This window comes from Pseudophryne corroboree, chromosome 6 (assembly GCF_028390025.1).
Source record: "Pseudophryne corroboree isolate aPseCor3 chromosome 6, aPseCor3.hap2, whole genome shotgun sequence".
In the NCBI taxonomy this organism is placed as follows: Eukaryota; Metazoa; Chordata; class Amphibia; order Anura; family Myobatrachidae; genus Pseudophryne; species Pseudophryne corroboree.
Genome location: NC_086449.1, coordinates 307523384 through 307546185, shown reverse-complemented (window position 1 = coordinate 307546185; position 22802 = coordinate 307523384). Strand labels below are relative to the sequence as shown.

The 22802-nt window shown below is 45.9% G+C and overlaps 1 protein-coding gene across 1 annotated transcript in view; it reads left to right on the top strand.

Annotated features, from left to right (window-relative positions):
• The window catches only part of LOC134932118 (threonine--tRNA ligase 2, cytoplasmic-like), a 145201-nt gene that overhangs the window by 7359 nt on the left and 115040 nt on the right, over positions 1 to 22802 (top strand). Inside the window, exon 2 of the mRNA XM_063926220.1 lies at positions 5469 to 5558. Within this exon, the coding sequence (XP_063782290.1) occupies positions 5469 to 5558 (90 nt within the window). The remainder of the gene's footprint in view (positions 1 to 5468; positions 5559 to 22802) is intronic.

Here is a 22802-nt window from a genome sequence, read left to right as displayed (position 1 = left end):
GGGGCGGGGCTTATTCTCCTCAGCACACAGCGCCATTTTCCTGCTCGGCTCCGCTGTGAGGAAGGCTCCCAGGACTCTCCCCTGCACTGCACTACAGAAACAGGGTAAAACAGAGAGGGGGGCATATTTTGGCGATATTTTTATATATTTAAGCGGCTATAAGGAACAACACTTATATAGGGTTGTTCCCATATATATTATAGCGCTTGGGTGTGTGCTGGCAAACTCTCCCTCTGTCTCCCCAAAGGGCTAGTGGGGTCCTGTCTTCGATAAGAGCATTCCCTGTGTGTCTGCTGTGTGTCGGTACGTGTGTGTCGACATGTATGAGGACGATGTTGGCGTGGAGGCAGAGCAATTGCCGATAATGGTGATGTCACCCCCCAGGGAGTCGACACCGGAATGGATGGCTTTGTTTATGGAATTACGTGATAATGTCAGCACATTACAAAAATCAGTTGACGACATGAGACGGCCGGCAAACCAATTAGTACCTGCCCAGGCGTCTCAGACACCGTCAGGGGCTGTAAAGCGCCCTTTACCTCAGTCGGTCGACACAGACCCAGACACAGACACTGAATCTAGTGTCGACGGTGATGAAACAAACGTATTTTCAAGTAGGGCCACACGTTATATGATCACGGCAATGAAGGAGGCTTTGCATATCTCTGATACTGCAAGTACCACAAAAAGGGGTATTATGTGGGGGGTGAAAAAACTACCTGTAGTTTTTCCTGAATCAGAGGAATTAAATGATGTATGTGATAAAGCGTGGGTTAACCCAGATAGAAAAAAGCTAATTTCAAAAAAAGTTATTAGCATTATACCCTTTCCCGCCAGAGGTTAGGGCGCGCTGGGAAACACCCCCTAGGGTGGATAAGGCGCTCACACGCTTATCGAAACAAGTGGCGTTACCGTCTCCTGATACGGCCGCCCTCAAGGATCCAGCTGATAGGAGGCTGGAAACTACCCTGAAAAGTATATACACTCATACTGGTGTTATACTGCGACCAGCCATCGCCTCAGCCTGGATGTGCAGTGCTGGGGTCGTCTGGTTGGATTCCCTGACTGAAAATATTGATACCCTGGATAGGGACAGTATTTTATTGACTATAGAGCAATTAAAGGATGCTTTCCTTTATATGCGAGATGCGCAGAGAGATATTTGCACTCTGGCATCGAGAGTAAATGCGATGTCCATATCTGCCAGAAGGAGTTTATGGACGCGACAGTGGTCAGGTGATGCGGATTCCAAACGACATATGGAAGTATTGCCGTATAAAGGGGAGGAATTATTTGGCGTCGGTCTATCGGATCTGGTGGCTACGGCAACTGCCGGAAAATCCACTTTTTTACCTCAGACCCCCTCCCAACAGAAAAAGACACCGTCTTTTCAGCCGCAGTCCTTTCGTTCCTATAAGAACAAGCGGACAAAAGGACAGTCATATCTGCCTCGGGGCAGAGGAAGGGGTAAGAGAGGGCAGCAAGCAGCCCCTGCCCAGGAACAGAAGCCCTCCCAGGGTTCTGCAAAGCCCTCAGCATGACGCTGGGGCCTTACAAGCGGACTCAGGAACGGTGGGGGGTCGACTCAAGAATTTCAGCGCACAGTGGGCTTGCTCACAGGTGGACCCCTGGATTCTACAGGTAGTATCTCAGGGTTACAGGTTGGAATTCGAGAAGTCTCCCCCTCGCCGGTTCCTAAAGTCTGCTTTGCCAACGTCTCCCTCGGACAGGGCGACGGTATTGGAAGCCATTCACAAGCTGTTTGCTCAGCAGGTGATAGTCAAGGTACCCCTCCTACAACAGGGAAAGGGGTATTACTCCACGCTATTTGTGGTACCGAAGCCGGACGGCTCGGTAAGACCTATTCTAAATCTCAAATCTTTGAACCTGTACATACAAAAATTCAAGTTCAAGATGGAGTCACTCAGAGCAGTGATAGCGAATCTGGAAGAAGGGGACTTTATGGTGTCCCTGGACATAAAGGACGCTTACCTGCATGTCCCAATTTGCCCTTCACATCAAGGGTACCTCAGGTTCGTGGTGCAAAACTGTCATTATCAGTTTCAGACGCTGCCGTTTGGATTGTCCACGGCACCTCGGGTCTTTACCAAGGTAATGGCCGAAATGATGATCCTTCTACGAAGAAGAGGCGTATTAATTATCCCTTACTTGGACGATCTCCTGATAAGGGCAAGATCCAGAGAACAGCTGGAAGACGGAGTAGCACTAACCCAACTAGTGCTGCAACAACACGGGTGGATTCTGAATTTTCCAAAATCTCAGTTGACCCCGACGACACGTCTGCTGTTCCTGGGAATGATTCTGGACACGGTTCAGAAAAAGGTGTTTCTTCCGGAGGAGAAAGCCAGGGAGTTATCCGAACTTGTCAGGAACCTCCTAAAACCAGGGACAGTGTCTGTGCATCAATGCACAAGAGTCCTGGGAAAGATGGTGGCTTCTTACGAAGCGATTCCATTCGGCAGATTCCACGCACGAACTTTTCAGTGGGATCTGCTGGACAAATGGTCCGGATCGCATCTGCAGATGCATCAGCGGATAACCTTATCGCCACGGACAAGGGTGTCTCTTCTGTGGTGGTTGCAGAGTGCTCATCTGTTAGAGGGCCGCAGATTCGGCATACAGGACTGGGTCCTGGTGACCACGGATGCCAGTCTGAGAGGCTGGGGAGCGGTCACACAAGGAAGAAACTTCCAGGGAGTATGGTCAAGCCTGGAGATGTCTCTTCACATAAATATACTGGAGCTAAGAGCGATTTACAATGCTCTAAGTCTGGCAAAACCCCTGCTTCAGGGTCAGCCGGTGTTGATCCAGTCGGACAACATCACGGCAGTCGCCCACGTAAACAGACAGGGCGGCACAAGAAGCAGGACAGCAATGGCAGAAGCTGCAAGGATTCTTCGCTGGGCGGAAGATCATGTGATAGCACTGTCAGCAGTATTCATTCCGGGAGTGGACAACTGGGAAGCAGACTTTCTCAGCAGACACGATCTACACCCGGGAGAGTGGGGACTTCATCCAGAAGTCTTCCACATGATTGTGAACCGTTGGGAAAAACCAATGGTGGATATGATGGCGTCCCGCCTCAACAAAAAACTGGACAGGTATTGCGCCAGGTCAAGAGATCCTCAGGCAATAGCTGTGGACGCTCTGGTAACACCGTGGGTGTTCCAGTCAGTGTACGTGTTCCCTCCTCTGCCTCTCATACCAAAAGTACTGAGAATTATACGGCAAAAGGGAGTAAGAACGATACTAGTGGCTCCGGATTGGCCAAGAAGAACTTGGTACCCGGAACTTCAAGAGATGCTCACGGAGGATCCGTGGCCTCTACCTCTAAGACGGGACCTGCTTCAGCAGGGACCGTGTCTATTCCAAGACTTACCGCGGCTGCGTTTGACGGCATGGCGGTTGAACGCCGAATTCTAAAGGAAAAAGGCATTCCGGAAGAGGTCATTCCTACACTGGTAAAGGCCAGGAAGGAGGTGACTGCACAACATTATCACCGCATTTGGAGGAAATATGTTGCGTGGTGTGAGGCCAGGAAGGCCCCCACGGAGGAATTTCAACTGGGTCGATTCCTACATTTCCTGCAAACAGGATTGTCTATGGGCCTCAAATTGGGGTCCATTAAGGTTCAAATTTCGGCCCTGTCGATTTTCTTCCAGAAAGAATTGGCTTCAGTTCCTGAAGTCCAGACTTTTGTAAAAGGAGTACTACATATACAGCCCCCGGTTGTGCCCCCAGTGGCACCGTGGGATCTTAATGTAGTCTTGGATTTTCTAAAATCCCATTGGTTTGAGCCGCTCAAATCGGTGGAGATGAAGTATCTTACATGGAAAGTAACCATGCTACTGGCCCTGGCTTCAGCCAGGAGAGTATCAGAATTGGCGGCTTTATCATATAAGAGCCCATATCTGATTTTCCATACGGACAGGGCAGAACTGCGGACGCGTCCTCATTTTCTGCCTAAGGTGGTGTCAGCGTTTCACCTGAACCAGCCTATTGTGGTGCCTGCGGCTACTAACGAGTTGGAGGATTCCAAGTTGTTGGACGTGGTCCGGGCATTGAAAATATATATTTCAAGAACGGCTGGAGTCAGAAAGTCTGACTCACTGCTTATATTGTATGCACCCAACAAGATGGGTGCTCCTGCTTCTAAGCAGACGATTGCTCGTTGGATTTGTAGCACAATTCAACTTGCACATTCTGTGGCAGGCCTGCCACAGCCTAAATCTGTCAAGGCCCATTCCACAAGGAAAGTGGGCTCATCCTGGGCGGCTGCCCGGGGAGTCTCGGCATTACAACTCTGCCGAGCTGCTACTTGGTCAGGGGCAAACACGTTTGCAAAATTCTACAAATTTGATACCCTGGCTGAGGAGGACCTTGAGTTCTCTCATTCGGTGCTGCAGAGTCATCCGCACTCTCCCGCCCGTTTGGGAGCTTTGGTATAATCCCCATGGTCCTGACGGAGTCCCCAGCATCCACTTAGGACGTTAGAGAAAATAATTCTATTTCTCGTAGTCCGTAGTGGATGCTGGGCGCCCATCCCAAGTGCGGATTGTCTGCAATACTTGTACATAGTTATTGTTACAAAAAAATCGGGTTGTTATTTGTTGTGAGCCGTCTGTTCAGAGGCTCCTACGTTTGTCATACTGTTAACTGGGTTCAGATCACAAGTTATACGGTGTGATTGGTGTGGCTGGTATGAGTCTTACCCGGGGTTCAATATCCTTCCTTATTGTGTACGCTCGTCCGGGCACAGTACCTAACTGAGGCTTGGAGGAGGGTCATAGGGGGAGGAGCCAGTACACACCATGTGATCCTAAAAGCTTACTTTTTGTGCCCTGTCTCCTGCGGAGCCGCTATTCCCCATGGTCCTGACGGAGTCCCCAGCATCCACTACGGACTACGAGAAATAGAATTATCGGTAAGTAAATTCTTATTTTCCGCCAGTTTCCCTTCCCATTCCGACCATTCATTTCCGCCCTCTTATGTTAAAAAATGAATGGTCGAAAAAGGCCCGTTTTCGATAGCGGCGGGGTCGAAAACACATGGATGAGCAGAGATTCCTCATCATTTCCGACAGGGCAGAAGAACAGCAGTTCAATTGAATATTGAAGTGTCGGAAAGGTCCAATCATCAGCGGAAAGTGCCGTCTTTCCGCCCTGTCGGAACTTCTGACTGTGATTGAATACTCCCCATTGTCTCCAAAGACCATATAAGAGGCATGCATCATAAAATGCTTGGGAAGTTCAGATAGGCACATTATTACACATCCCAGCCTGTGTCCTGCACGTCCTAGATGGCCTCCAGTGAGTACATGATTTCCCTACACGCCCCTTCTTTCTCATTCACCTCAAATCACTTTCCCTCATGCGTCTGTCATATTTTTTAATATAACATCAGCATTTGCCAACAATAACTATGTTATTATTTCTAATTGTGTACAGAACTCGGTTGTAGAGAGACCATCTGCTTCCCAGAACAAGAAGAAAAAGGAGAAGAAGGCCAGTAAAGAAGTTGATGGTGAGAAGCAGGAGGTGTGTACAATCTTCTCTCCCAGAACGTTTTCCTTCCAGTTCACTTTTGCAAAAGTTTTATGGGGAAAATCTCTCTAGCTATAGTTTGTGGTCTAGGCTATGATATACAGGTTGAGTATACCTTATCCAAAATGCTTGGGACCAGAGGTATTTTGGATATCTGATTTTTCCGTATTTTGGAATAATTGCACACCATAATGATATATCATGGCGATGGGAACTAAATCTAAGCACAGAATGTATTTATGTTACATATACACCTTACACACACAGCTTGAAGGTAGTTTTAGCCAATATTTTTTATAACTTTGTGCATTAAACAAAGTGTGTGTACATTCACACAATTCATTTATGTTTCACATACACCTTATACACACAGCCTGATGGTCATTTAATACAATATTTTTAATAACTTTCTGTATTAAACAAAGTTTCTGTATACTGAGCCATCAGAAAACAAAGGTTTCACTATCTCACACTCACTGAAAAAAGTCCGTATTTCGGAATATTCCGTATTTCGGAATATTTGGATATGGGATACTCAACCTGTATTATAATTTTTCACTTCGGTTTAGTGTTTTCACATATTACATATCTATCTTTTATTTTTATCATTTAAGGAATGAAAACCATTTTTTTTTTTTTGGCAGTTTATAAGGTTACCATTGCTTCTCCCTATTTACTAAGAGGTATGCAGTGGAGAATGAATTGATTACTTTAGCAGTGCCTTTTAATACCTCTTTCACACCGAGGCAAGGACCTGGGAAAATCCTAGGCCAAGTATCTGTATGAATGGGTTGACCCAAGTCTGCAACGCTTGTCATGACCAGGGTTTTTCCCTGGTGTGAGCCGGATATGCTGTGGTCTGAAAGGGTACTCCCGATATACTCTGCCTAGGTTGTGTTAAATGGAATTTAATGAGCTCCTTTTAACATAGGGGGTAATTCCAAGTTGATCGCAGCAGGAAAGTTTTTAGCAGTTGGGCAAAACCATGTGCACTGCAGGGGGAGCAGATATAACATGTGCAGAGAGAGTTAGATTTGGGTGGGGTGTGTTCAATCTGCAATCTAATTTGCAGGGTAAAAATAAAGCAGCCAGTATTTGCCCTGCACAGAAACAAAATAACCCACCCAAATCTAACTCTCTCTGCACATGTTATATCTGCTCCCCCTGCAGTGCACATGGTTTTGCCCAACTGCTAAAAAATTTCCTGCTGCGATCAACTTGGAATTACCCCCATAACCAGAGAACACCCTTTCAGACCGCAGCCAATCCTGCACAGACCCAGGAAGAATCCTGGTCTCATAATCTTGTCCACCCTGTTCACACCAACACAGAACCTGGATTTTTACCTTGGTGTGAAAGGGGTATCAACACTGGCTGAAACAGTGTTCATCATCCTGGATTGAATTTGGGATTTGTTTCTGAATAGGGCATTATTTTGTGTGTGTCTAGCTGTCCCCATAACCAGCTTTGGGAATTTGGAAGCTATGCGATTTATCATACTAGCTTACCTTTTTTGCGTTTTTAGATACAAAATTAAAAAAAAATATATAATGCTCTCAGGATAATGTTATACAGGTTGAGTATCCCATATCCAAATAGTCCAAAATTCGGAATATTCCGAAATACGGAATTATTTGAGTGAGATAGTGAAACCTTTGTTTTCTGATGGCTCAGTGTACACAAACTTTGTTTAATACACAAAGTTATTAAAAATATTGTATTAAATGACCTTTAGGCTGTGTGTATAAGGTGTATATGAAACATAAATTAATTGTGTGAATGTACACATACTTTGTTTAATGCACAAAGTTATTAAAAATATTGGCTAAAATGACCTTCAGGCTGTGTGTATAAGGTGTATATGAAACATAAATGCATTCTGTGTTTAGACTTGGGTCCCATCGCCATGATATCTCATTATGGTATGCAATTATTCCAAAATACGGAAAAATCCGTTATCCAAAATATGTCTGGTCCCAAGCATTTTGGATAAGGGATACTCAACCTGTAGTAACTTACCAAAGCATCAGAGATTCAAGGGGGAATGCAATTGTTTTAGCGGCCCAGCAGAGCTGTTCAAATATTGCTCTGTTCATGAGTGCATATCACAGTCGCCCATTATTTCTGATCGCTGCCTACTTAGTGGGCGAGCAGAATCTGTGAAAAGCCCATCTTTTTCGCACAGTTGCCCTGTTGCACCCAAGACTTTAGTTGGGTTTATCCGTTTTGCGCTGCTAAACCCGGTACTTTTCGGTGCGATAAACGTGAAAAATGATGGGTGCTCGCCGCCGGAACAATAGGTTACATATCAGCCATGCTAAAGTGATGGACGATGTGAAATTACGGGTGCCTATTATTCCCCACCCCCCAGAGTCTTCTCCTCCACTCCTAGACAGGCTTTAACTAAGGCTCCTCCCTGATGTTCATCTTCCTTTCTTGGGCCATATACATGTAAGGGCTTACTGAGCATGCGCAGCCTTAGTAGATATGTCACAGGATCATGCATCTGAATTATGATGATGCAGAATGGAGGAACAGGCACTATCAGAGAGGCACAGGACCTTTTCAGCAGATGTCACATTGATAAATTGCAGCAGTAACACATTCTGTATAGCTACACTGATACAGATTACATTTTGAAAACACTCCACTTAGTAAATTTTGGAGTCTATTTACTAAGTCTTGGATGGAGATAAAGTCGCTGGAGATAAAGTACCAGCCAATCTGCTCCTAACTGTCATTTTTCGAACACGGCCTGTGACATGGCAGTTAGCAGCTGATTGTCTGGTACCTTATCTCAGCCCACTTTATCTCCATCCAAGGCTTAGTAAATAGACCCCGAAGTGTAATAAATCATATGTATTTCGGGGAGGGGCAGTCAGTTCTTCTTGGTCATGATCGTATACAATTTATTACAGGTCATGGCATAATTCAGAGGAGGGAGGTTGAAGAACCACTGCTTTTCCAATCCAAGGCTTAGTAAATGGACCCCTATATCCCAGAAAGTTAAGTGCTGTGAAACAAATAGGTCAGTGTTAAATAGAGCCCTAAATATTAAAAATTCACACACTGTTGATACGGACACTCTATTAAGCGCTAATAGATAAAGGGGATGTGCACTCTGTTATTTTCACCATGTGGTGTTCTCCACTGGAGGTCAAAACTGGGATGTTAGAAAATAAGATTTTAAACCTACCGGTAAATCTATTTCTCCTAGTCCGTAGAGGATGCTGGGGACTCCGTAAGGACCATGGGGTAGAGACGGGCTCTGCAGGAGACATGGGCACCTAAAAATAACTTTTCCTATGGGTGTGCACTGGCTCCTACCTCTATGCGCCTCCTCCAGACCTCAGTTAGAGAACTGTGCCCAGAGGAGATGGACAATACAAGGCAGGATTTAAAAATCCAAGGGCAAGATTCATACCATCCCACACCAATCATACCATGTAACCTGGAACATACATAACCAGTTAACCGTATGAACAACAACAGTGACGGTCCAAGACCGACTCCAACTGTAACATAACCCTTATGTAAGCAACAACTATATACAAGTCTTGCAGAGTTTCCGCACTGGGACGGGCGCCCAGCATCCTCTACGGACTAGGAGAAATAGATTTACCGGTAGGTTTAAAATCTTATTTTCTCTTACGTCCTAGAGGATGCTGGGGACTCCGTAAGGACCATGGGGTTTATACCAAAGCTCCCAATCGGGCGGGAGAGTGCGAATGACTCTGCAGCACCGACTGAGCAAAAGCTAGGTCCTCATCAGCCAGGGTATCAAACTTGTAGAATTTAGCAGGTGTTTGACCCCGACCAAGTCGCCGCACGGCAAAGCTGTAATGCCGAGACGCCTCGGGCAGCCGCCCAAGAAGAGCCCACCTTCCTAGTGGAATGGGCCTTAACCGAATTTGGAACCGGCAATCCAGCCGTAGAATGAGCCTGCTGAATCGTATTACAGATCCAGCGAGCAATAGTCTGCTTCGAAGCAGGTGCGCCAATCTTATTAGCAGCATACAGGACAAACAGTGCTTCTGTTTTCCTAAGTCTAGCCGTTCTGGCTACATAAATCTTCAAAGCCCTGACTACGTCCAGGGACTTGGAATCCTCCAAGTCACTCGGAGCCACAGGCACCACGATAGGTTGGTTCAGATGGAATGAAGAAACCACCTTAGGCAAAAATTGAGGGCGTGTCCTCAATTCCGCTCTATCCACATGAAAAATCAAGTAGGGGCTCTTCTGAGACAAGGCCGCCAATTCTGACACTTGCCTTGCCGATGCCAAGGCCAACAACATGACCACCTTCCAGGTAAGAAATTTCAACTCAACCTTGTTAAGTGGTTCAAACCAGTGTGATTTTAGGAACTGCAACACCACGTTCAGGTCCCACGGTGCCACTGGAGGCACATAAGGAGGCTGGATGTGCAGCACTCCCTTTACAAACGTCTGGACTTCTGGAAGAGAAGCCATTTCCTTCTGAAAGGGCCGAAATTTGTACCTTAACAGAACCTAATTTCAGTCCCATATCCACTCCTATCTGCAGGAAGTGGCGAAAACGCCCCAGATGAAAATCTTCCGTAGGCGCGTTCTTGGTTTCACACCAAGACACATACTTTCGCCAGATACGGTGATAATGTTTCACCGTCACCTCCTTCCTAGCCTTTATTAAAGTAGGGATGACCTCCTCCGGAATCCCCTTCTCCGCTAGGATTCGGCGTTCAACCGCCATGCCGTCAAACGTAACCGCGGTAAGTCTTGGAATATACAGGAATATACCTGTTGCAACAGGTCCTCCCTCAGAGGGAGAGGCCAGGGATCTCCTGTGAGCATCTCTTGAAGATCTGAGTACCAGTCCCTTCGAGGCCAGTCTGGAACAACGAGTATCGTCTGTACTCTTCTTCGCCTTATGATCCTCAACACTTTTGTGATGAGAGGAAGAGGAGGAAACACGTAGACCGAGTGGAACACCCACGGCGTTACCAGGGCGTCTACTGCTACTGCCTGAGGGTCCCGAGACCTGGCACAATACCTCCGAAGCTTTTTGTCGAGGCGTGACGCCATCATATCTATTTGAGGAATTCCTCAAAGACTTCTTGATGAAGTCCCCACTCTCCTGGATGGAGATCGTGTCTGCTGAGGAAGTCTGCTTCCCAGTTGTCCACTCCCGGAATGAAGACAGCCGACAGAGCGCTTACGTGATTTTCCGCCCAGCGAAGAATCCTTGTGGCTTCCGCCATCGCGACTCTGCTTCTTGTCCCACCTTGGCGGTTCACATGAGCCACTGCTGTGACATTGTCTGATTGAATCAGAACTGGTAGGTTTCGAAGAAGACTCTCCGCTTGTCGAAGGCCGTTGTATATGGCCCTGAGTTCCAGCACATTGATGTGTAGACAGGACTCCTGGTCTGACCACAGTCCCTGAAAATTTCTTCCTTGGGTGACTGCTCCCCACCCTCGGAGGCTCGCGTCCGTGGTTACCAGGATCCAGTCCTGAATTCCGGACCTGCGACCCTCCAGCAGGTGAGCACTTTGCAGCCACCATAGGAGAGACACCCTGGCCCCTGGGGACAGAGTTATTTTCCGATGTAAGTGCAGATGCGACCCGGACCATTTGTCCAGAAGGTCCCATTGAAACGTCCTCGCATGGAACCTGCCGAAGGGGATGGCCTCGTAGGCCGCCACCATTTTTCCCAGAACTCGAGTGCATTGATGAACTGACACCCTTTTCGGTTTTAGCAGGTCTCTGACCATGTTCTGGATGTCCCGGGCTTTTTCCAACGGGAGAAAAACCTTCATTTGTTCCGTATCCAGTATCATACCTAGGAACGTTAGTCGAGTTGTCGGAATCAACTGTGACTTCGGTAGATTCAGAATCCAACCGTGTTGCTAGAGCACTCTCAGAGAGAGCGTTACACTGCTCAGCAATTGATCTCTCTTGATCTCGCCTTTATCAGGAGATCGTCCAAGTATGGGATAATTGTGACTCCATGCTTGCGCAGGACCACCATCATTTCCGCCATTATCTAGGTGAAAATCCTTGGGGCCGTGGAAAGCCCAAACGGCAACATCTGAAATTGGTAATGACAATCCTGTACAGCGAATCTCAGGTACTCCTGATGGGAGGGATATATGGGGACATGAAGGTACGTATCCTTTATGTCCAGTGACACCATAAACTCCCCCTCCTCCATACTGGCTATAATCGCCTGAGCGATTCCATCTTGAATTTGAATCTTTTCATGTACAGGTTTAGGGATTTTAGATTCAAAATAGGTCTTACCGAACCGTCCGGTTTCGGGACCACAAAGAGCGTTGAGTAGTAGCCTCTTCCCTGCTGGTTCAAGGGAACCCTGATAATTACTTGCTGTAGACACAGCATTTTGAATTGCAGCTAACACTACATACCGATATGGTGTAGAAGCTAGTAATGCCGACTTGAAAAATCGGCGCGGGGGCACCTCCTCGAATTCCAGTTTGTAACCCTGGGAAACTATTTCCAACACCCAAGGATTCAGGTCTGAGCTGACCCAGGCCTGGCTGAAAAGTCGAAGACGTGCCCCCACCGGTGCGGAGTCCCGCAGGGGAGCGCCAGCGTCATGCCGAGGATTTTGTAGTAGCCGGGGAGGACTTTTGTTCCTGGGCACCGGCCGAAGCGGGTGCTCTTTTCCCTCTAGCCTTACCTCTGGCAAGGAAGGAGGACCCCCGACCTCTTCTGGACTTTTGTGACCGAAAGGACTGCATCTGATACGGTGGTATTTTCTTTTGCTGTTGGGGAATAAATGGTAAAAAATTTGATTTACCCGCGGTAGCTGTGGAAACCAGGTCCGTCAGCCCATCCCCAAACAATACGCCTCCCTTATAGGGTAGGACTTCAATATGCTTTTTTGAATCCGCATCACCCGTCCATTGGCGAGTCCATAAGGATCGTCTCGCTGAGATAGACATGGCATTGGCTCTGGAAGCCAGCAAACCAATATCCCTTTGAGTATCTCTCATAAATAAGACTGCATCTTTAATATGGGCTAGAATTAACAATACAGTATCTCTATCCATGGTACCAAATTCAGCCGTTAGATCATCTGTCCATGCTGAAATTGCGCTACATACCCATGCCGACGCAATTGTCGGTCTTAGCACAGCTCCAGTATGCGAATAAATAGACTTTTTAAAGTAGTCTCCTGCCTGCGATCCGCAGGATCCTTGAGGGTTGCTGTGTCTGGAGACGGTAGCGCCACTTTCTTGGACAGGCACGTTAAGGCCTTGTCCACAGTGGGAGGTGATTCCCAACGCACCCTGTCCTGTTTAGGGAAGGGGAATGCCATATAAATTATTTTGGGGATCTGCTGTCTTTTCCGGAGTCTCCCAAGCCTTTTCAAAGAACTCATTTAGTTCATGAGATGTGGGAAAATTTATAATCTGTTTCTTTCCCTTAAACATGTGTACCCTCGTGTCTGGAACAGAGGGTTCATCAGCAATATGCAACACATCCCTAATTGCCACAATCATACACTGAATGCTTTTTGTCACCTTAGGGTGCAATTTTACTTCATCATAGTCGACACTGGAATCAGAGTCCGTGTCGGTAGTAATGTCCACAATTTGTGCCAAGGGACGTTTTTGAGACCCCGACGGGCCCTGTGAGTCGGTCCAATCCGAGGATTGACCTCTTGATACCTCCCCTGGTTCAGCCTTATCAAGTCTCTTATGTAAAGAAGCCACACTTGCATTCAACATATGCCACATGTCCATCCATTCCTGAGTCGGCACAACCGACGGGGACACACCACTCATTTGCTCCACCTCCTCCTTGGAGAAGCCTTCCGCTTCAGACATGTCGACACGCACGTACCGACACCCCACACACACAGGGATATACCTATAAGGGGACAAATCCCCAACCAGGCCCTTTGGAGAGACAGAGAGAGAGTATGCCAGCACACCCAGCGCTCAAATAACACTGGAAAAACAAAATGACCAGATAGCACTTTTTTTATATACTATCCAAATTCCCACTCACTGCGTTACCAATGTGCCCCCCCTCCTCTTTTTCCAGCCTGTGAAGTGTTCAGCAGGGGCGAGACCGGGGAGCAAGCGTTCTCATGCAGCTTCTGTGGAGAAAATGGCGCTGGTTAGTGCTGAGGATCAATCTACGCCCCCCCAACGGCGGGCTTCGGTCCCAGTGCAATTGTAATAAAATGGCGGGGGATCTGTGATTTACTGCCTCCGCAGCCTAATCATACTCTATTGTGCCCAAAATTGAGGATTATTGCTGCCCAGGGCGCCCCTCCTGCGCCCTGCACCCATCAGTGCTGCCTCTGTGTGTTGTGTCTGGGAGCAATGGCGCGCCCCTTACCTCACGAAGATCTGAAGTCTTCTGCCGCCTGAGATGTCTTCTATCTTCTCATACTCACCCGGCTTCTATCTTCCGGCATCTGTGAGGAGGACGGCGGCGCGGCTCCGGGACGAACCCCAGGGTGAGACCTGTGTTCCGACTCCCTCTGGAGCTAATGGTGTCCAGTAGCCTAAGAAGCAGAGCCTATCAGTTAAGTAGGTCTGCTTCTCTCCCCTCAGTCCCACGATGCAGGGAGCCTGTTGCCAACACGACTCCCTGAAAATAAAAAACCTAACAAAATTCTTTTTCTACAGAAACTCAGGAGAGCTCTCTGCAGTGTACCCTTTCTCCTCTGGGCACAGAATCCAACTGAGGTCTGGAGGAGGGGCATAGAGGGAGGAGCCAGTGCACACCCATAGGAAAAGTTCTTTTTAGGTGCCCATGTCTCCTGCGGAGCCTGTCTATACCCCATGGTCCTTACGGAGTCCCCAGCATCCTCTAGGACGTAAGAGAAAAGAGATGTAGTGCAAACGATAAATGTTACCTTTCATTTTAGTTTACTCTGCTTATTTAGTTTACAGAAAACAAAACAAAAAAACAGATCAACTTGTCCCTTTCCACACAGTGCAGAATGCTCTGCTCCCGAGTGACCCACTTCATTGTATTTGCAATGCTGAATGAACAAAATACTGCTCTTTAGCACAATTAGGAGTGACTTAAGTGGAAAGTTTGGATGGGCAGCATTTGTATGGAGTGGAAAGAGCTATGCAAGGAGTGTCTGAAAATGTTGTTTACCAAATCTTTACCTTAAGACAGTGGTTCTAAAACTGTTGGGGTCATTCCGACCTGATCGCACGCGATCAGGTCAGAACTGCGCATGCACCGCAATGCCCAGGCACGTCGTACGGCTACAAAGCGGATCGTTGCTGGGCAATGGATTGTGCGAATAATCCTTTAGCACAGCCGATCGCAAGGAGATTGACAGGAAAAAGGCATTTGTGGGTGTCAACTGACCGTTGTCTGGGAGTGTTTGGAAAAACGCAGGTGTGTCCAAGCGTTTGCAGGGCGGGTGTCTGACGTAAATTCCGGGACTGGACAGGCTGAAGTGATCGCAGCGGCTGAGTAATATCAGAGCTCCTCAGAAATAGGACACAAAATGTTTTTGCACAGCTTGGCTGCACATGTGATCGCACACTTACAAGGCTAAAATACACTCCCCCGTGGGCGGCGACTATGCGTACGCACGGCTGCTAAAAACAGCTAACGAGCGATCAACTCGGAATGACCCCCTGTGTGCTGTGGCACCCTGGTGTGCCTCGGGACACTTGCAGGGATGCCTTGGATTGTTGGTCCAGGACCAACTCAAATTATTTATCGTCTATGTGATAGGCAAAACCAGTGCTTGTAGCTGCCAATCATAAAATATGTGGACAAACAGAAGCAAGTATTGTCCCACACCACACAATTCAACACATAATCACAGGTTACTTGATTTAATATTTCTTTCTAAATTTCTCAATAAGAAACTTTTGGCCTAGGGGTGCAGTGAAAAGAATTCTGATACTCTAGGATGCCGTGGTTCAAAAAAAGTGTGGCAACCACTGCCTTAAGAGAACCTATGTATTTTTCTCTTGCGTCCTCGAGGATACTGGGGTCCATTTAGTGCCATGGGGTTTAGACGGGTCCACTAGGAGCCATGGGCACTTTAAGAATTTGATAGTGTGGGCTGGCTCCTCCCTCTATGCCCCTCCTACCAGACTCAGTTTAGAAAATGTGCCCGGAGGAGCCGGGAACGCTTAGGGAAGCTCCTGAAGAGTTTTCTGCATTTATTTAATATGTTTATTTTCAGGCAGGGCTGGTTGGCACCAGCCTGCCTGCTTCATGGGACTTAGGGGGGGCGGCCCAACCTCTTGAAGGGTTAATGGTCTTGTTCCCTGCTGACAGGACACTGAGCTCCTGAGGGAACTATTCGCAAGACCCACCACCGCGAGCGTACATTTCCGCAGCACGACGCCACCCCTAACAGAGCCAGAAGAATGAAGAGTGGTGAGTACTAAGCCGGTGTCCCAGTTAGCGGGGCGCCGGCCATTATGGCGACATGAGGGTACGGAGACGCACGGCTTCTAACCGGGGCGGAATGCGTCTCCAGACACAGTACACAACTGCGTCTCAGTACCCTGTACACAGTACCCACACTGGCAAAAACAGCCTTAAAACGGTTTTCTCTCCATTTTAAGCACCAGATTACCTCAGCCAGTATAAAAAAAGCGGGAAGACCGTGCGCCATTGAAGGGACGGGGCTTCACTATGAGAGGATCCAGCAGCTCACCAGCGCCATTTTCCCTCTGAAGTGGACACAGATGCTGACTGACAGGGACGCGCAGCTCCTCTGGAGTGACTCCAGTTTACCTCAGCGGTACCAGGGGGTCATAGCAGGGGGAGAGCGATTATTAGTGTACTAAGTTCCCTATCAGGGTACTTAGTCTGCGACCTGGCTAAGCTTGGCATTAGCGATAAGGGCCCGGTGGCTGGCTCCAAACAACTGTGTCTCCCTGAAGGACTCTTTTTGGGTTAATTGCACTTAACCTTTTCCTGTGTGCGTGTGTGCTGTCACATTTACATTATGTGAGGAAAAGAGTGTGTTTCTTGTACAGCTGAATGTTCCTCTTCACCAGGGTACTCAGGGCAGTGCACCTTCCCAGAATAGCAGGGCTGAACCGGAGTGGGTTGATTCCCTTAAAGGAATGATCTCCAGTATTTCTACGAAATTGTCCCGCAATGAGAAAGAGATGCAATACTTAAGACAGACTGTGGATGAGTTGATGAACAGAGACTCAGTCCCCAAAACAGCGTCTCAATCCCCTCCCATTTGTCCTCAAAAACGATCTCTGGCCCATATCCTGTAGTCTGACTCTGACGCTGATGGGTCAGACATGGAGGAGGGTGAGGTGGCTTTGGAGGGGGGGCGGGGGATGCTGCTCTGTCACAGGGAATAGATGCTCTTATAGAGGCTATCGGAGATGTTCTGCATATTCCTGATAAGGTGTCGGAGGAGTGTGAGGAATCTTATTGTAATATAAAAAAGAAGTCCTCTGTCACTTTTCCTGTGTCAATGGATGTTGTTTTACTCCTGCAGCATATACAGGACACTGCGAAATTTATGGTGGAAGCCATAAAAGAGATAGGCTTGCTTAATTCACGCACCACCGCTATGGCAGTGTCGGCACGCAGGGGCTTGTAGTTTCGCCAGTGGACTGCTGACGCGGACTCCAAGAAAGGCGTGGAAGGCCTACTATTCACAGGAGAGGCCTTGTTTGGAGATGAACTAGACAAATGGATCTCCATAGCTACTGCGAATAAGTCTACGTATCTCCCTTCCGCAGCCCCCCCCCCCCCCCCCCCCCCCAGCCAAGAAGGGTTATTCAGCTTCTAAGTTACAGTCCTTTTGGACGGCCAAGTTTAAGGGCATATCCCGAGGCGCTTCTACGGCCTCCAGCGGCGCAAGAGGTAAACCACACAAACCAGCAACTGCAGGTGCTCAGGAACAGAGCTCAGGCTCTGCTTACTCAAAGCCTTCAGCATGACGGTGAACCGCGATTCCTGGAAGGCTGTTAGGTGGGAGCCCGACTACAATTCTTCAGTCAAATTTGGTCAAGTTCGTGCCAGGATCCCTGGGTCATAGATCTTATTTCCCAGGGCTACAGAGTGGAGTTCCAAGAGCTCCTACCTCACAGATTCTTCAAATCGGGCTTACCAGTTTCACAAGAGGCAAGTATAAATTTACAGCATGCCATCCAAAAACTAGTACAGACTCATGTAATCGTTCCAGTACCACCTCATCTGCAAAACAAGGGGTACTATTCCAACTTGTTTGTAGTACCGAAGCCGGACGGTTCGGTAAGACCGATTCTGATCCTCAAGTCGCTGAAGCCGTACTTACGAGTGTTCAAATTCAAGATGGATACTCTGAGAGCGGTTTTCTCCGGTCTGGAGGAGGGGGAATTCCTAGTGTCTCTGGATATCAAGGATGCGTACCTTCACATCCCGGTCTGGCCACCTCATCAGGCTTATCTACGGTTTGCACTGCAGGACTGTCACTACCAGTTCAAGGCCCTGCCATTTGGTCTTTCCACGGCACCGAGGGTGTTCACCAAAGTAATGGCAGAGATGATGTTTATACTCTGCAAACAGGGAGTGAACATAATTCCGTACCTGGACAATCTCCTTATAAAGGCTCCGTCAAGGGAAAATTTGCTGGACAGCATTGGTCTCTCAACCAAACTTCTCCAGGATCACGGGTGGATTCTGAACCTTCCGAAATCTCACCTAGAGCCAACACAGAGGCTCCCATTCCTGGGAATGATACTGGACACGGAAACGCAGAAAGTGTTCCTTCTGTTGGAAAAGACATTGGTAATCCAGTCGATGGTTCGGGATGTCCTGTAGCCAACCCGGATATCTGTGCATCTTTGCATTCGCCTTCTGGGGAAAATGGTGGCCTTTTACGAGGCGCTTCAATACGGAAGGTTTCACGCAAGACCATCTGTTGGACAAATGGTCCGAATCGCATCTTCACATGCACCAGAGGATCCGTCTGTGGCCAAAAGCCAGGATCTCCCTTCTGTGGTGGCTACAGACTTCTCACCTCCTCGAAGGTCGGAGGTTCGGAATTCAGAACTGGATTCGAACACGTTTGCTAAGTTCCTCAAGTTCGATACTTTGACAAAACTGAAGGTCTTCAGAGGACAATCAGTTCTGCAGGAACCTCGGCACTCTCCCACCCAGTTTGGGAGCTTTGGTACATCCCCATGGTACTAAATGGACCCTAGTATCCTCTAGGACGTAAGAGAAAATAGGATTTTAATTACCTACCGGTAAATCCTTTTCTCGTAGTCCGTAGAGGATATTGGGCGCCTGCCTGGTGCTTCGTTTTTCCTGCACTGTTACTTGGTTAAGTAACGTTGGTTCAGCTGTTGCTGTCCGTATTTCAAGTTTGGTTAGCATGGCTTTCCTCTTGTTTGTGTGTGCTGGTTCGGAATCTCACCACTATCTTTATCTATCCTTCTCTCAAAGTATGTCCGTCTCCTCGTGCACAGTTTCCTAGACTGAGTCTGGTAGGAGGGGCATAGAGAGAGGAGCCAACCCACACTATCAAATTCTTAAAGTACCCATGGCTCCTAGTGGACCTGTCTATACCCCATGGTACTAAATGGATTCCCAATATCCTCTACGGACTACGAGAAAAGGATTTACCGGTAGGTAATTAAAATCCTATTATTTTGTGTTGGAAACCAACAAGCACACTGCAAGGTTTGTTTGTAACTATGGATATACAGGTTGAGTCTCCTATAGCCGAAATGCTAGGGAGCAGAAGTATTTTGGATATTGTATTTACTGTATGCAAATATTCAATACTACGGATAATGAGATACCTTGGGGTTGGGACCTAACTCGAAGCACTAAATGCATTTACGTTTCATATACACCTTATACTCATAGCCTGAAGGTAATTTTAAGAAACACCAAAGGCGTCACAGTTTCAGTCACGCTCCAAAAATAAAATTTTTCGGAATATTCTATATTTCAGGAAATTTGGATATGGGAGATGCGACCTATCATATACTGATAGGTTTGAAGAGTACCTCTCACATTATTATTATTATTATTATTATTATTATTATTATTATTATTATTATTTATTAATATATCTCCACCAGATTACTTAGCATTTAAAGCAGAGATTACTAAATTATTCACATCAGCTCCATCTGCGTGTAGTCCTTTTTACTACCTATGGTACGGTCAGCATATAGCACTTGCATTTCTGTCTCTCTAAAAGAGCCTATGTGGTGTTGTGATGAATGGTCAGGGTCACTCATTTTCGGTGAACTCAGAATACCTGCACCGGCACACACTAAAGTACTAATGTCAGGAGCCCATATTGACTATGGTTTTGATATAGATAGATAGATAGATAGATAGATAGATAGATAGATTTGGCGCTGCACAGTATTTGTGGCTTGATGAATGGTTCTGTACATCCTTTGTTTCTTTTATGTGGTGCCATATATGGTGCTAATAATAGAAATCTTGTCCAGAGTTCTCCATTGCACTGTAAAATGTATACTATAATATGTGGCTATCACAGGGATGGAGGGATAATGAAATATTTCTTTTTACATTTTCATGTAAAGCAGATTATCAACTTCCCTTAGTGCAAAAATAATGTGAAACATATTTTATGCCAAATTGTGCATTTGATACAATAAATTTAGCCTCTCGCAAGAACCTACATAAAGTGCCCTTATAATCCTTAGTTTGTGCTGCACCCCACAATTACCATATTATTATAGTACTTATAAAGACAATTCATTTTATATTGCACCACTTTAAATGAGTAGTCGCCTAATCGGTAAAACAAAATGACACCCAGATAAATGACCATTCCCCACAACCATTTTTGCTGTTTTGCACCATGACTGTGGAGCAGAGGAGGTCGACGAAGGGGCGTGAAGTGAATCCAGGGAAACAGCACCTTGCAGCACCACCTCGTTTTTCCAAAAGTGGCCCGCCAGACTCCTTACAGCTCATCCAGCGACGGGAATACTGGGACCTTGTGCACAGACCATGGAAGGTCATCTTCCCACTTGAGGTAGGGTCTCCAGTTTATTTTTCTATTTAGTTGTGGTTTGTGTGCTTGTTTATTTTAATTGCACCTATTCTGCTGTACTGTTTTGCAATTATTTGTTCAGGAGGATCTAAATGAGCCTGTATCGACAATCATTCTAAAAAGGTTAGAAGAGCTCAGGGAACCTGCCACCCAGGACCATATAGAAAATGTCAAGTTACCCAGATGGCTGGAGCAACAGGGAAAATTACACTTCAAGACATCAGACAGCACGTGGACTGTACTGTTTCAAGACCCCGTGAGTATACTGTCCTCAAATGTTAGATGAAGACACAATTTAAAGTTTTCTACAACAGTGGTTTCTTTTGTATGACCGTTTTGGCCGCATCTTACAGACGTGTATATATGTGCTACTAAGAATGACATCAACTGATTGTCCTTGTTTAGAGTTCATAGTTACTACAGAAAAGAGGTATTTTTGTGACATACGAAAGATAAACCATTGCTGCTAATCAAATCACGCACATTTTAAAATTTGGGAGAAACTTCGTGAACGGTATTAAAGCATTATTCTAATATGAATAGATTTAGAGTCCCCAGTTGTCACCTATATTGCTATTAGGAGGCTTGAGTATATTTTATGCTAATTCTGAAGAAGCTACAATGTTTGTCTGATTCTGCTTGTAAGTGTATGTTTTCATTTTTTTTTTTTAGGGGTAAACACATTTAGGCATTGAGCTCTGAACGATTCAACCCAGTGCCTCTACCCCACGCTGTAAGCCCCAGAGGGTGCACTTAACGCAGATTTTTGCCTCGCAGCCTCAGGATCTTCTCGGAAAACTCTGCGTTAAATGCACCCTTTCAGGCTTACCGTGCTGGGTAACACATAGATTCCAGGCACTTATTTAGAATCTGTGGGAACTCGCGTTAGCTGGTGGCTACTGCATGGAGGAAATTGCACAATAATTGAATAGCTCCAGACGTTAAACCCAGAGTTTTTTACCCTTGTGGTAAACACTGTGGCTAATAGAGTATATTTTCATTGAATATCGGGGTTTATTATGCTAATATAACTTGGATATATTATTACTTACACCATACTGAGCATTTATAATGCATCTTTCAACTACTCTGCATATGTACTACTTGAAGCAGCAGTCCTAGGGGTAAATTTACTAAGGTGGGAGTTTTTTTAGTACTAGTGATGTTGCCCTTAGCAACCAATCAGTTTCTACTTCACATTTATCAAGATGCTTCTAGAAGATAATAGATAGAATCTGATTGGTTGCTATAGGCAACATCACCAGTTCTAAAAAAAACTCCCACCTTAGTAAATTTACCACCTAGTCTCTCTGCTATGTAGTGCTTCAGAAGGTGCTCTTTTGCTATTAATGGCCATTGAAAATTGGTGTAAGTAGGAGAACTGATGAGAAAGCTCCATGCCTTAGACTTTTTCCACAAGTCATATCCCACAGGCTGTAGCGCAGCGCTGGCTTTTTCTCCACTAAAGGAAAGTAGCAGCTCGATGAATATTTAATGAGTAACTTTTTTAATTTGTCAGTTAAAATCAGGGTATACAGCAAAAACCATAAATAAGCATAAACACAAGTGTAATGCTAGTTTTATTTTTTTATAGATACATTTATAAATAATATATTATCTGGTGTTTGGTGTTCAGTTGTTTGTAAAGATTAAGCTCTGGATTGCATAGAATACTACAGGTTTGTTCTGTGAATCACATACTGTAAATATGTAAAATGTGTCATTCATGGGTTTCACTACGTTTTGTTGTAGCACGTGACTTTTTGTAAATTTCACAAATTAACTTTGTTTTATTATACATATGTGTGTGTATATATATATATATATATATATATATATATATATATATATATATATATATATATATATATATATATATAATTTTTTTTATTTTTTTTCATTGGCGTTCTTCAGTGGCAAAGTTAAAATACCACAAATTCTTATCAATCCATATAAAAGTCAGTTACATCACTGGTCATAACTTTGTTGGTTGTTGTTAAATGTATCCTGGTTTTCCAGTTCATAAAATAAAAAATAAATCTGAGCCCTTGTTTTGTCTATATAGTCATATCAATAAAAATGTTGTGGACTGTGTTGGTCATACTGCAGTTTAACTTATACAGTTGTTTTTGTCTGACTACTTACAGTCACTGGACACATACTTACTGTTACTGAAGAAATGCATAGTCCGCTAGAAGGAAAATGAGCTCCATTATGTAAGTCACTGCAAGACTACT